Genomic DNA, 13,817 nt, shown 5'->3' on the forward strand with positions numbered 1-13,817 from the left:
TTTCAAAAATAGTTCCCACAACTTCCATGTCTAAAGATTGCCATTATGAAAATTTCACAACCTTGGCAGTACTGTATTTATATTGGGATGTGTGTAAGTAATACCTAATGGTCTCTACATTAGCTATATTGGTATATCAAGAGAAATAAATAAAAGCATTCATATATCTTCAAATATAGTCCAACCATACAATGTAGCTACACTGCTAGTCCGCTACAGACAAAGATTAGCTTACATATTCTAAAATTTGGTATTATGTACTGAAAGCTTCAAATTTTAATTTAAAATTTCAGTTTAAATGAATAGCATTCGTTTTCTCAACCAATTCTCATGCATATAGAGAGGTTTTAGAAGTATGCTATGGGGTTTATAAAATGTCAACGCCATGCTTAGTGATCAGCCATGGTATCATGGGTATATTCCACCATTAACAGTAAATTACACTTCAAAACATCAAAGAAGGGAGTTTACAAGCTTCCGCAGTCAAGGATGTCCACAAAATCTTAGACAAAAAAATTAACATAATTTGTTTTCAGACTTTGTGGACATTCTACTTAATGGCACAGGCTAAAAACTCAAGTTGACCAAGCCGATTTTATATTGATCCGAGCATTATGCCTTATTTATTGCAATAGTAGTCAGAGAAGTTTGATTGTTTAGACTAGACCAGGGGTGGCCAACCAGTCAGAGACTAAGAGCCTCACTTCTTACTGTGTTAACCGCAAAGAGCCACATGATACACATTATGAGTTATGACGCTTTTTCTTATTACGTCATATTACTGCATCAGATATTGTTTCAGTTGCACTATCTTTATTCTGGGTCGAAATCTGATGTAATCAGTCATTATTTAGCAAATATCAATTGAACATTAACCAGTAGAGATTACTTTTCTGTATTATTTATCTGCCTAAAATGGGTAAAATGTGCTCTCTTTCAGAGGTTCAATATGAACGAAAGAGCCGCGGGTTGGCCAGGCCTGGACTAGACTGTGGTCAACAGTAAAGAGTCACATGAACAAAACATGTTCAGCACTACCAATCTGTAACCTTCCTTGCTGCAACTAACAACCACTGGACACCATTCACAGATTAATTTTTAAACTATACATGTCTATAACAAATACATTCGAAGAGTAACACAACTTCAGCTAACAAACAAGCAATTATTTAATTTTGCTGATGTTTTGGGTATAAATGTTTTAGTCATTTTTAATGCAATAAAACAAGCTATACAATTTGTAGTATATAAATATAATAAATAAATGATACTGGGTCGCGTTATTCTTTAACTAGCCCACGGTTCACAATACTTTGTTCTCACATTTGTATTACTTTTAGTACATAGTAAAAAGTACATAAAAAAGTAAAATTCCCATGTTGCTGATATCAATTTAAATCATGAATCCTTGTGTTATTTTCTTTTGGATTTACTTTTCATGTAACTGTATCAAAGCACGTGTCCTTAAGGATCCAAACATGAAGAATTTAATCTGGCAGCCTGTTTTCCATTCCTTTAAAATAATACTTAAACAGTTAATGGTTGGTTAACTTTGTACAGAAATTCTGTTTAATCTGAAAGCAATTTCAGATGAAGTGAAATAATACAGTGCAATTTTTGTTTCTTAATTATTTTACTTCCGTTCATTTTAGTACTTTTTTAATGCAAGTTTTTTGAAAAGATTATTTTTACCTTGCTGCAATGCCATATTAATCAAATTAAATATTTTAAATGAATTCGTATTGTACCTGGATTAAAGCCTGATGAAAATTCTTCATTGAATTGGAGTGTATCATAATGTTCCCTTATGTCTTGGTCACCATCATCTTCAGAGCCTAGCATGGCAGGTCCATCTTCAACATAGCACGTTAAAAAGTTAGCAACGTTATGTCAAAAATATATTGCAAATGGACGCAAATTCCAATCTTCGCAATCAGTGAAATTAGATTTGTGAGTGGTATTATGACACAATGGTCTAGCAAGCATTTTGCCAACAAGAACTGCATTAAACCAAAGATCAAAGAAATCCCATAGAAAGAACGATAAAGTGAGTTGGCTAACTACAATCATATTAATGACAGCCTTTTTGAAAGTCTTAAGGTTCATATTGAAAATTCAACACACATCCAGCCAACGTTTTGATATCATTGTGTGTAATTATTAAAATCCCTTTTTTCCCACGATTGATTTAAAATTTTCCAGGTTCGATGAAAATCAGGGATGGAGACCCTTAATTTTAGGCAAGCCATAGAATAATACAATGATACACGGTAAATTAAAAAATAACCTATATACCACATAAAATGTATACCTGCTGTAATTACAGTGCTTTGTGCTTCTCCATCAATAATTGGCATGCCCATGTGAATTTTTTTGAGGCATGTCTATCATATACGGTATAAACAGGTTAGTTAGACATTATATACAGTCAGACCTCGTTAATCCGAACCACTTTGTTTCGTCAGTTTAAGCAAGTATCCAGATTTTCAGAGTCAAAACAATAACAGGGCAAAATATTGTAGAGCGGGAACACATCCCAATGGTCATTGTTAGAATTTGATAGGGTTAAACCTGGTGCACACTAATGCATTTTAAATGGAAAAAGTTAATCAGTGTTACAAAAAGCGTTTGTAAAAATGAAAAAAGGATTTTAACGATCCTTTTGTATAATGATCTCCCTTTTGCTTTCATTGAGCATAGATAATAATTAATTAAACGCACATAAACTTGGATTCACAACTAATCTTTTTCACTCCGCACTTGGAAATCTGGTGCATGGGAGTTTTTCTATTGATTTCGCACTTTTGTTCCAAAGCTTCTGGTTATGAGTTGGACAAGGAGTTTCCGGATCACAGGGGTAAAATGCATAAGAAATTCGTTCCCATCAGTTTTGTGTCGGGTAGTAAGGATTCCGGTTGTTTGAGGTTCGAATTAATAAGGTCTGACTGTACTTCATATCATTACGTAGTTAAACATGTTTTTTGTTTTCTAATGAAATGTTTGGTATGTAAGGCCTCACATTGTAATATAAAAGAATTAAATCCAAAAGTATTTATCACTAAAGTATTGTCCAAAATTATCATTTCCAAGGTTGGCATCACTCTCCACAAGTTTTTACTTTGTTCGATCTTGGTATCTTTTCTAAAATATTTCCCATAAACTAACTTTCTTTTATTTTACTTGTATTTCTTTTTTATGGCCAAGTGCTTCAATTTTTTCAAGGCAATCCTCAAAAGTGAGTTTGGGATAGAGGCGATGAGCCCAGTGTTCAAGCTTGGTGAGTATCAAGTTTAAATCTTCTATCTAAAAACAGCATGAAAATTTATGAATTTATGTTTGGTAGCAGGTTTACCACAATGTACAGTTCACATTTTCGTTAGGGATGGTTTCTCTTTAAATGGAGTACAATCTTGATCATTCATGTATTGATGTAATTGGTCATTTGCACTCCATGCTTACTGTTTTGCTCTGAGAAGAGTAAAACACAATTTTTACATTCGATCATTTTAAAAGTCAAGGGACCTAGGGCAGTACAAACAAATCAACCATCTGCTTATGAGTATACTATACCTTTGCATTATGGTAATATTGGTATTGCTAAAGTTGCACCAATTATTCCAAAATAGCTTTACGGCCAACTAATCTATTTCAATAATTGACCATTTATATTGCTGTCCTCACATGTAAACATTCACAGTAACCCAGGCAAAAAATTTGGTATGCAGCAATATTACATCGTACCTTTCACATGAAATGTATCATTGCAATTGCACTTTCATGCACAATTCTGCAGGGTGGATGCTAAATGCAAACTTTGTTGTGTTATTTCAATAATTCAAAAAACCTGTTTTACCATGTAATCAAGCTATACTCCCTTCTGGACTATCGACTCAGAACGCACGGAAGACATTGAGGTGGAATGGATGCTGTTTAAATCAGCGATCCTTGCATCTGCTACCAGTGCTTGGGAGCGGAAATGGCTAGGTGTGCCAAGGTATAGTGAAAAAAAAACCCCATGGTGGAACCAAGTAGTTAAAGAAGCTATTTTTGAGCAAATAAAGGAGGCCTATAAAGCCTGGCTTCATGACAGGTATTAGTCTGCTTTGTGAGCTTGGTACAGTATACTCATGCATGAAAAGCTGCAGCACACGCAGTGAAACAGTCCAAAAAGCTGACCTGGAAGTAATTTGGACAAAAGTTGGACTACGACTACGGAACAGCTAATAAAGTATTCCAGAAAACCATCTGCAGATTGCGGGGCAAATGATAATATGCTGCAAAGTCTGTTAAAAATCAACAGGGTGGCCTCCTAACCATAGAGGATGATATCCTCGGAAAATGAAGTGAATAATTTAAAGTTCCATTGATAGTCCAGTCAAAATAGGGTTTGACCCACCACTAATTGCAAATGTTTCGACCCTTACATTTTCTGAAAGCTTACATCATACAGAATAACTTACTAAAAATCTGCCACGAAAAATTTAGTGGAACCCCCTTTTTAGGGGTAAAAACAAAATGGCCGCCATGTGTCCTAAAAATCTTCATTTTTCCATATTTTTTCACCTAATTCATATAATTTAGGTCTGTAAAAGAGCTCATTCTATATTTCTGGTACAGGAATCCAAAAACAGACATTGGAAAGTTGCAATATGAGACAAAAACGTGTCTTTTTAAAATTTATAACAATTTAAAAATAAAATGGCCTCCACAAGTCCCAAAAATCTTTAATTTTTTCATATCTTTTCATCTAATTTAGTTCTGCAAAAGACCTATGTTAATAACTCACTGTAAATCGAACATAAACCCTTAAAAAGTTTGCTAGTTTGATCATATTCATGTTTCTTCAACTTGCAGATCAATATTTCACAAACATTACCGTTTGTATTATGACGTAACTATCGTGATAATTGCGCTGCTTTGCCTGAAAAATTTAGTTCTGCAACAGACCTCATTCTCTATAACTGATGATCTGGGAAAGACTGTATATCCTTCTTGTAAGTGTGTTCAATTTTATTGATATCTCTACATTATGAATGAATGTGTTTTTTGCTCGAATTCTATACTGGAATGTGATGCAGCTGTGACTTTGACAGTGAAAGGTGTTGACGGAATTGTGAAAGCAAGTGCACAGAGAGGAGAAAATCTGAACATTGTTGTTGGTCAGTCTGTACACGTGGAGTGCAGAAAACGTTACACCAATCCGAAAGCACTCTTGGTACAAATGAAAAAGCGTCAGGAAGATCAAGATGAAGATCATGGTCAACACTCACTTCGTTCAGAATGCACTTTCTCTTACAGAGCTAGGCAGCATTGGACATTTGATGAACGGAACTGGACTTCAACAACTCTTGGAAATAGTTTATGCACCTAATTCAGTGGTCCACATGCTGTCCGGAAAAGCAGTGAGTCGCGCAGTCAGAAGACATCTTTTGGTGGGTGCAGCCCTTAATGCACTGTTAACCTCGTCAGCATTAGATATCAACTTGTCTTATATTCCTGAATCCGATGGGTGCTTTTCAGATGACCACGAACAGGACAACCACTTGATTCTTCAGTTAAGACATCTAATGAAACGACTACTATTAGGCGCAGTGTCTCCATCAGATTTAGATCAGAATGAAGTGCTTCAGTGCTTAGAACAGAAAGTACAGCAAACTAAAGACACCCTAAAAGAATTTAGAACAGCACGACTTTGGCTACAATACATTTCGATGGTCACAATCCTGTGCAAATTCATTAAAGCAGAGCGACTAGGCTTATGGCCATTGCATCTGCAGTCCATGTATGAAATGCTTCCGTACTTGGCAGCATCAGGTCACAATCACTATGTGAAAAGTATCCACTTGTACCTAGCCAAGATGTCCAAACTTCAGAGTGAGATGCCTCTTGTCCACAAGCACTTCATGGAAGGACATCACGTTGTTCGTCGCACAGACAGATGCTGGGCTGGTCTCTGGACTGACCTGACAATCGAACAATGTCTAATGAGGAGCCTGAAGTCAAGGGGTGGACTTACAAGGGGGCGTGGATTGACAGAGACACAACAACTCATCTGGGTTCTATCTGCACCAGCATGCGCCCAAGTAAATGAAACCATGCAAAAGTTCACAGGGGTGAAATTTCTCACCAGTGAGCAACACAAAGAGAGTACCCCAGCAAGGATGAGCAGAGATATGAAAGATCTTCAAGATCTAATTCAGTATTTGACAGTGAGAAATCCATTTTGAAAGGATGGCCCACCAAGCCTGAGAAGCATAGTGACAGGCATTGCAGCTCATGACAGTGTCAACTGTGACTCAGCACGGGATGTAGGTATGAAAATCCTTGCACTAATGCCTGGAGTAAAGGTGACTGAGCATTCCTTCAGAAAGAAACACCAAGCCATCACCATGGGTGCAAAAGAATCGGTCAAAGTCACGGACAGGGAAGTGAGTGTTGATCCCATCCTCCTATTTCAACGTTTAGTCTGTGCCGGCACAACAACGAATCAGCTACCAGAGGTATTCCAGTATGAACTTTGTCAATTTCCATCAGCCTTGTTTGAATCAAAGTCCATCATTAGACCAGCCAACAAGGCCTCCTTGGCTGACTTCTTGTGGTCTTCATCAATTGAGTCTGCTCCAAAACCATCTAAGCCCTTAGTCCAGCATGTACTAGATGGAGGTGCCCTGCTCCATAAACTTCCTTGGACAAAAGGAGCTGCATGGGATGAAATTATGCAGATGTACACTGATTATGTGATGTCCAAATATGGAGCCTGTATTGTTGTGTTTGATGGTTACACAGATTCGCCTTCCACAAAAGATGGTGCTCACTTCCGAAGAACTGTTGGTAGGATTGGGGCTGAAGTAATCTTCGATCCAACAATGAAGCTCCAAACCAAAAAGGAAGACTTTCTTGCTAACCATAAAAATAAACAGCGACTAATCCATATGATAGGGGACAGACTCGAAAGAGCAGGATGTGTTGTCCACCATGCCAGAGGAGATGCAGATGTCTTGATAGTAGAAACCGCGATGCCATCTGCACAGCAACAAGACACTGTAGTTTTAGCAAGTGATACTGACATTCTGATTTTGCTCATACATTACAAGAACAGTAATACCACACACAACATCTGGTTCCAAACAGCATCTAAAAAGGGCACTAAAAAACCATCAAAGTGCTGGAACATTTCAGTCACCAGAAAACGTCTTGGAGACACTGTGTCAAATAATCTTCTCTTTGCCCATGCACTGTTGGGATGTGATACCACTTCAAGGGTATTTGGAATAGGCAAACAGAAAGCTGTTACAAAACTAAGAACTGATGAAAACTTCAGAACAGCTGCAGCAACTTTCATGTCATTCTCTGCAAATGCAAATGATGTTGTAAAAGCAGGGAAGTTGGCTCTAATTGCCATGTACAATGGAAGGCAAGATGACAATCTTGACGATCTAAGATATCAAATTTTCTGTGGAAAGACAGCAAGAAGTACGACTGCAGTAGACCCATGTTCTCTTCCTCCCACGTCATCAGCAGCGAGGTTTCACAGTCTCAGGGTATATCATCAAGTGCAGGTGTGGCTGGGTCATGAGACAGATGTGCCACCGTAACAGTGGGGTTGGCGTTTTAGTGAAGGCAGTCTGGTGCCTGTGATGACAGACAAACCTCCAGCTCCATCTCAGTTCCTGGAAATGATTGTCTGCAACTGCAAGACCGGCTGTTCTACACTTCGATGCACATGCCGGAAATCTGGTTTAGAATGTACAGTTGCATGTGGTGAATGTCATGGGTTATGTTCAAATTCGTCATTAGGCCTAGTGGAAGACATTGACTCTGATGATGATGCCTTGATTTGAACTATTAATTGTTTGATAAAATTAGGTCTTTTACAGAACTAAATTGTGCGAATTAGGTTAAACGATAAGGAAAAACGAAGATTTTTGAGACTCATGGCGGCCATTTTATTTTTAAATTATGTTATAAAATTTTATTAAGACAAATTTTTATCTCATTTTTCAACTTTCCAGTGTCTGTTTATAAATTCCTTGTACCAGAAATATAGAACGAGCTCTTTTACAGAACTAAATTACATGAATTAGGTGAAAAGATACGTTAAAATGAAGATTTTTGGGACACATGGCGGCCATTTTGTTTTTACCCCCAAAAAGGGGGTTCCACTAAATTTTTCGCAGCAGATTTTTAGTATGTTATTCTGTATGATGTAAGCTTTCAGAAAATGTATGGGTCAAAACATTTGCAATTAGTGGTGGGTCAAACCCTATTTTGAGACGGATTGACTGGACTATGAAACCTGTCACAGAAACACAAACTGACACAAAAAAATATGTTTCAGAGAAGTAATCTCAGAGGCCGAATTACCCAAGCTGTAAGACCTCTGAAAGCTGGTAAGGCGGCTTGATGTGATGAAATCAGGCCTGAAATGTTGAAGGCCATGAACTTAGGAGAAATCCTCTGGCTGACCTGTGTTTGTCAAGTGGCAAGGAGTTCAGGTAAAACACAAAGAGATTGGCAAATAGGTGTTATCATTCCAATACACAAGAAGGGTGACAAGAAGGAATGTTCTAATTATCGGGGCATTTATCTGCTTAGTCTACCTGGTAAGATGTATGTCAAATGTCTTGAAAAATGATGCTGGGATATAATTAAAACACAACTTGAGGAAAAATGGGGTGGTTTTCGTGCCAGTCGGAGCACAACAAATCAAATTTTCACGCTTAAGCAAATTTTCAAAAAGTCAAGGGAATATGCAAAAGATACTTCAATGATCTCGAAAAAGCGTATTTTGATCGAGTTCCTTGAGATACGCTCTGGATAGTATTGTATTGATGGTAGCTTACTAGTAGTCATTAAATCAATGTACAATTGCCCTAAACTTTTATGTTGGTTTGAACAGTGTTAAGTTAAAACCTTCCACAATGGATGTTGGACTTTGCCAGGGGTATGTGCTGTCACCTCTCCTTTTCATAGTTTACATGAACTGGATAGACAGGCACAGCCTTGGCGAAGAGTGTATCATGGTTGGAAGCAGTAGGATCCGTCATTCGACGTTTGCAGATGACCTAGTCCTTCTTTCTTCTTCAGAACCTGATCTTCTATTGATTTGCAACAGTTTGCAATGAGCCCGGGATGAAAATAAGCATAAAGAAAACTGATGTACTTTGCCTACCAAGAAATCACGATCAATGCTCACTGCAAGTGTGCAGAGAAACACCAAAACAGGTAGAGATGTTCAGGTAAGTGTTCAGGTAAGTGCAATTCACAAGTGATGGAAAGCAGAATACTAAATCAGACACCCAAATTGGTTAAGCAAGTGCAGTCATGCGTGAGCTTCAACGTTCGATTGTCATGAAGCAAGAGCTTTCTAAGACCACAAAGCTCTCAATTTTTAAGTCAATTTTCCTTCCAATTCTCTCCAATGGTCATGAAACTTGGATAATGACTGGAAGAGTGCGCTCATAGGTGCTGCCTTCAGATATGGAATTTTTAAAAAGAGTCTATGTAGTTACGTTACTAGATCAAATGTGTGGCACAGATATCTGTAAATCTCTAAATGTTGAGATTTACTAAACTTCTTCGAATTGAGAGGTCCCAACTATGATGGTTTGCTCATGTTTTGGTCACCAGAATGCCCCAGGAAAGACTTGCAAACCATGTCATTCTTGCTGCACCAACTGGTAAATGACCAATGGGTTGACCAAGAACCAGTTGTTACAACTACATCACTGACTTGGTCTGGTTACGGCTAGGTGTCCCTTTAGTCAAACCGACAGACATGGCAAAACATTCCTGACATGTTCCGGAGCTTCTAGAGCTGTTGTCGCCACGACCCTCCTGAGAGGATAAAGCCTGTTTTGAAAGAGAGAGATCAAAATATAAATAAGCAGCTGCCAATTAATCGCAACTGACTGGTATTTGAAGGTTGATATTTACATCCCTGGTTAATACAAGTAATTAAAGTGCTTATTTACTTTGAGTGCCAGCAAGAAAGAAGTGCAGCCTTGATGAGTCATAAAGATAAAAGTTTATGGTCCTCCCATCAAACACTTAACCCTTTACAACTTGAAATATAATACAAAAAAAATCATCAATTCCATTGCGACATTTGTAAACTTATTTTCTAATTTGTGGCACAAGGTGCTACACTAGGGTTAAGCTTTGGTGTAAGCAAAATATTTTCTCTCAGTACTTGTATAGTTGCATCATCTGCAGTAATACTGTTAACATCTATACTGTTAGGACACCCCACATCTGATTACATTTTTTTAATGTTGCATCAAGACAATCAATTTTGTTTTTCTAGAAAATAACCCCAGCTTTTCTCAACATTATAAATATTTAGGAAGATTTTTAAAGATTCAGAATTGCAGTGTTTAAACTGGACAAAACATCGTGTGAAACAGTACCGGTACTTGGTACAAAAACAACAAAAACACCAACAAATGTAAAAATTAAGAATTAAGGTGTAAAACTGTCTGGTATAATATAATCAAAGCATATAGCTAAAAGAGCATGATACACCTACTTCATGGCCCTTTCCTTGTAATTGTACATCTTCAAAGTATTTGGGTATGTCAGGCAAACCACGCAATCCAAGAAGCCTGGAAAAATACAATGAACAATAAAAACATTCTGAGCTGAACAGAACCCTATTGTCAGAAGTACTGCTTATATATTGATACAGAATCTCAAACAAAACTGTACTCATAAGTAGATATTGACAATAGCGATATTCAGCGTTGTTTCAAAAAGATAATTGGGTATTTTTTCAGTACTTTTTGTACACATTAACGCTACTACACTACTGGATAAACTAAACATGGCACTGTTTACAACATTACCAAATTACTGACACTGCCGCTACCACCAGTGCTTAACAACATCATGAAATGGTACAAGGTAACATCATGAAAGAGGTCTAATAATTAATTTCCATGTGATTGTAGGCAACCGCTTTGGGATATTTTAGTTATATAACTTTATGGAAACTTACACATGGTGTTAAATTCCATAACATATGGGTCTAGTAGTTCAAAAACAATCATTAGTCTAATGTATTTAATCTTTGATTAGAATTTATACATCACTATACAGTAGCCTGTAAATTTTAATAGTAAATATTAGCACTAGTTAGTATTTACTGTTAAGTCTTACTACTGTGACACAATAACAGTTAACTAAGTAGCTTTTCTTTCAGGACTGGTTGGTTGTGTACTGTGTTATGTTATATAATCATATTTGTTTCTGAATGCTATACTAAGCTTACTTCTAGCTAGAATCTAGAATATTTCACCAAAGTTTTTATCTGAATCTTTTGGTTAGTAAATACTTGCCATCCTCTTGTAATTCAATTCTAGAAATCTAGTAGCCATGCTAGACAGGATTGGTTCAGAATTTAGTGAGTGAGCATATTATTTTTAACTTGCTCCTAGTTATTGAGATATGTGCTTGAGATGTTCCCACAGTCCCAACATTGGTCACACTTGATACTGCTGATGATCTTGACTTGTGACAAAGGATATAGAAAGTGTCTGACCTGCGGAGAGTAGAAACACCTGACGGCAAAAAAGACCTCTGGCAAGTTCTCTTTCCAGAAGTTTGTTGTCACCATTTAGCAAACATAACCAAGCAAGGCCCTAAGCTCATACTCCGTGCTAGAACTGCCATGAAGTATCAGTTGTGTAGCTTCCTACAATTCTGCTTGAGCCATAATAAAATAATCAAAAACTGAAGAAGAGATCTTGCAGTCACAATACCAAAGCCTTAACAGACGCTAGGTGACCTAAAGAGCTATCATCCTATATCTCTTCTGTTCATCCCATTCAAGATCCTTGACCTCCTGTTCTACAACCGCATCGAATCCATAACCAAAACCTTTATTTGTCTTCCCTCATCTATCTCCTCATATATTTACAGTGTTTAGTAATCATACAACCCTGTTTTCAAGTTCCTTATTTAATTTTTCTTGTAAGTTTGTTTTTGTTTGTGCATTGGGCGTAGAACTTAGATGACACTGATATATTAATATATAGTCTCTAAAATAAGTGAGTTGGTTTGTGTTGTAAAGCCACTAAGGGCTCTTATTCTAACAGATATTTAGTTAATCAAGGTTTTTTGTTAGTCAAATACATTCCAGCTACTAGATCTTTGTCACCTTTTGGCATCCAATTTAGGGCCTCTGTTAATAGATTTTCGCTTTTTAGATGAAGCCATAGGAACATCTTCCAGTTCAGCAAGCGCTGCATCTTCTAAAAAAGTTAAATAACAAATCTTTTACAAATAACAACAACAATGTCTGGAACTTTAGCAGCCTTTTTATGAACAGCATCATACATGTTGTTATCTGGACTATGTGCAAATATATTTACAACATTACGAAAGAGAAAAATTAAGCATGCAGTTATGTAGGTAGATTGTACAATGGTGATATATTAAGTTTGTTTCGTCAAAAAAAAACAACATGTAAATTTTTGATTGACACAGCTAACAGTCAATTGCATATTGTGAAAGTAAAATTTAAACAAATTGCTTTCAACCTAACCAAGCATTTCTCAAATGATAGATTCTGACTCAAGTGTGGGTTACCAGGACTGTACCGCTGACACAAATGTGAATAAGAAATTCCCACATGTGGTCTCTTAACTAACTACTGTTAGTAGATGGCCAATCTTGTAACTAGCAACAACTATTATAAGCATTTAAAAATAATGTTTCACTTGAGTCCCAATTATTGTTATAAACTGTAATCGTAAACAATTTCCAGTCATAAAAAATACCATTAAAAAAGTTGTGTTAAATTAATATTGTATGTACTTGCACGTTTTGTAAAAACTGATATATGACACTGTGCTAATTGTCGTAATTAGCCTTTATTCCTACGGAATTCTCATGCAGATCTGATGTTATTATAATGTTATTTGTGTTCTATTTCGTGTGTTTATCAACAAGCGCTGTACTATATTTTGACCGTGTTTAGCATACACGACCTAGTTTTGATTACTTCCGATTTACGTCATTCGTACTACAGCGCTCAATGCGTTAGTCTGACATGACAGTCTGTAATTTGCAGTCTACCGAATGGAGCTTTATTCTGTGCTCTGAAAACAGTAACCGTTTCGTTTAGAAACTATAATAAATGATTATTTAAGTCATTGACAATGTGGTGCTGTGATGCTTAACTGGCTATCAGGGGTTAATGAATGCGCTATCAATGGAGTCAAATTAGTGAATAATCGATAAACCAGTAATTAAAAACTGTTCAAAACCCCGAACAACACACCCAGTTAGCAGAACACAATGCTAATTTAAAAACTTTGCATTACTAAAAGCAACTTACAGTTACAAGTTTGACAAAACTGTTACCTTCTTGAAGCGCTCCATTCTCTGCTTCACCAGGAATTGGAGGTGCTTGTAGCCTTTGCTGAATTTCTGCATTATCACCATCTGCAAATATATCTTCATCCATGTTGCTAACAACAAATACAGCAAACACAAAAAACAATTCAACCAATAAAGCTAAATTATGACCAAAATAAATGAGAAAAATGGAAGCTGTTGATGAAATTTATAAGTATGCAAAAAAGCACCAAACTTGGAAGCCATTCAATTATACTGCAAGCAACTACAAATAAAACTTGTTGGACACAATACAACCAAAAAAGTAGAAAGATTATGATATCTTTCACACCTTTTATGATACAGGCAAAAAGATCATGTTTTGGAAAGCACCGCACAATTTTAACAAGTACCCGGCCACCCAGATTTCAGATTGGGCAACTGAAGTTCAGCTGAATGGATGCCCACTGGGCACCTGG

At 36.8% G+C, this 13,817-nt stretch overlaps 1 protein-coding gene across 2 annotated transcripts; it reads right to left on the reverse strand.

The window, feature by feature from the left end:
- Positions 1-953: 953 nt before the first annotated feature.
- On the reverse strand, positions 954-13,575 carry LOC143445990 (TIMELESS-interacting protein-like). Of its 2 annotated transcripts, XM_076945417.1 has the most exons (7): positions 13,366-13,574; positions 12,158-12,251; positions 10,529-10,604; positions 3,181-3,303; positions 2,312-2,384; positions 1,749-1,853; positions 983-1,513 (listed from the first exon to the last, which is right to left on the reverse strand). In XM_076945417.1, exons 1-7 carry the CDS (start codon positions 13,466-13,468, stop codon positions 1,488-1,490), a joined length of 600 nt encoding a protein of 199 aa, XP_076801532.1. In that variant the 5' UTR covers positions 13,469-13,574; the 3' UTR covers positions 983-1,487. The 2 variants fall into 2 exon arrangements, with proteins under 2 accessions (XP_076801533.1, XP_076801532.1); XM_076945418.1 differs by lacking the exon at positions 3,181-3,303 and having other exon boundaries at positions 954-1,513; positions 13,366-13,575.
- Positions 13,576-13,817: the final 242 nt, after the last annotated feature.

This window comes from Clavelina lepadiformis, chromosome 2 (genome assembly GCF_947623445.1).
Source record: "Clavelina lepadiformis chromosome 2, kaClaLepa1.1, whole genome shotgun sequence".
Classification (NCBI taxonomy): domain Eukaryota; kingdom Metazoa; phylum Chordata; class Ascidiacea; order Aplousobranchia; family Clavelinidae; genus Clavelina; species Clavelina lepadiformis.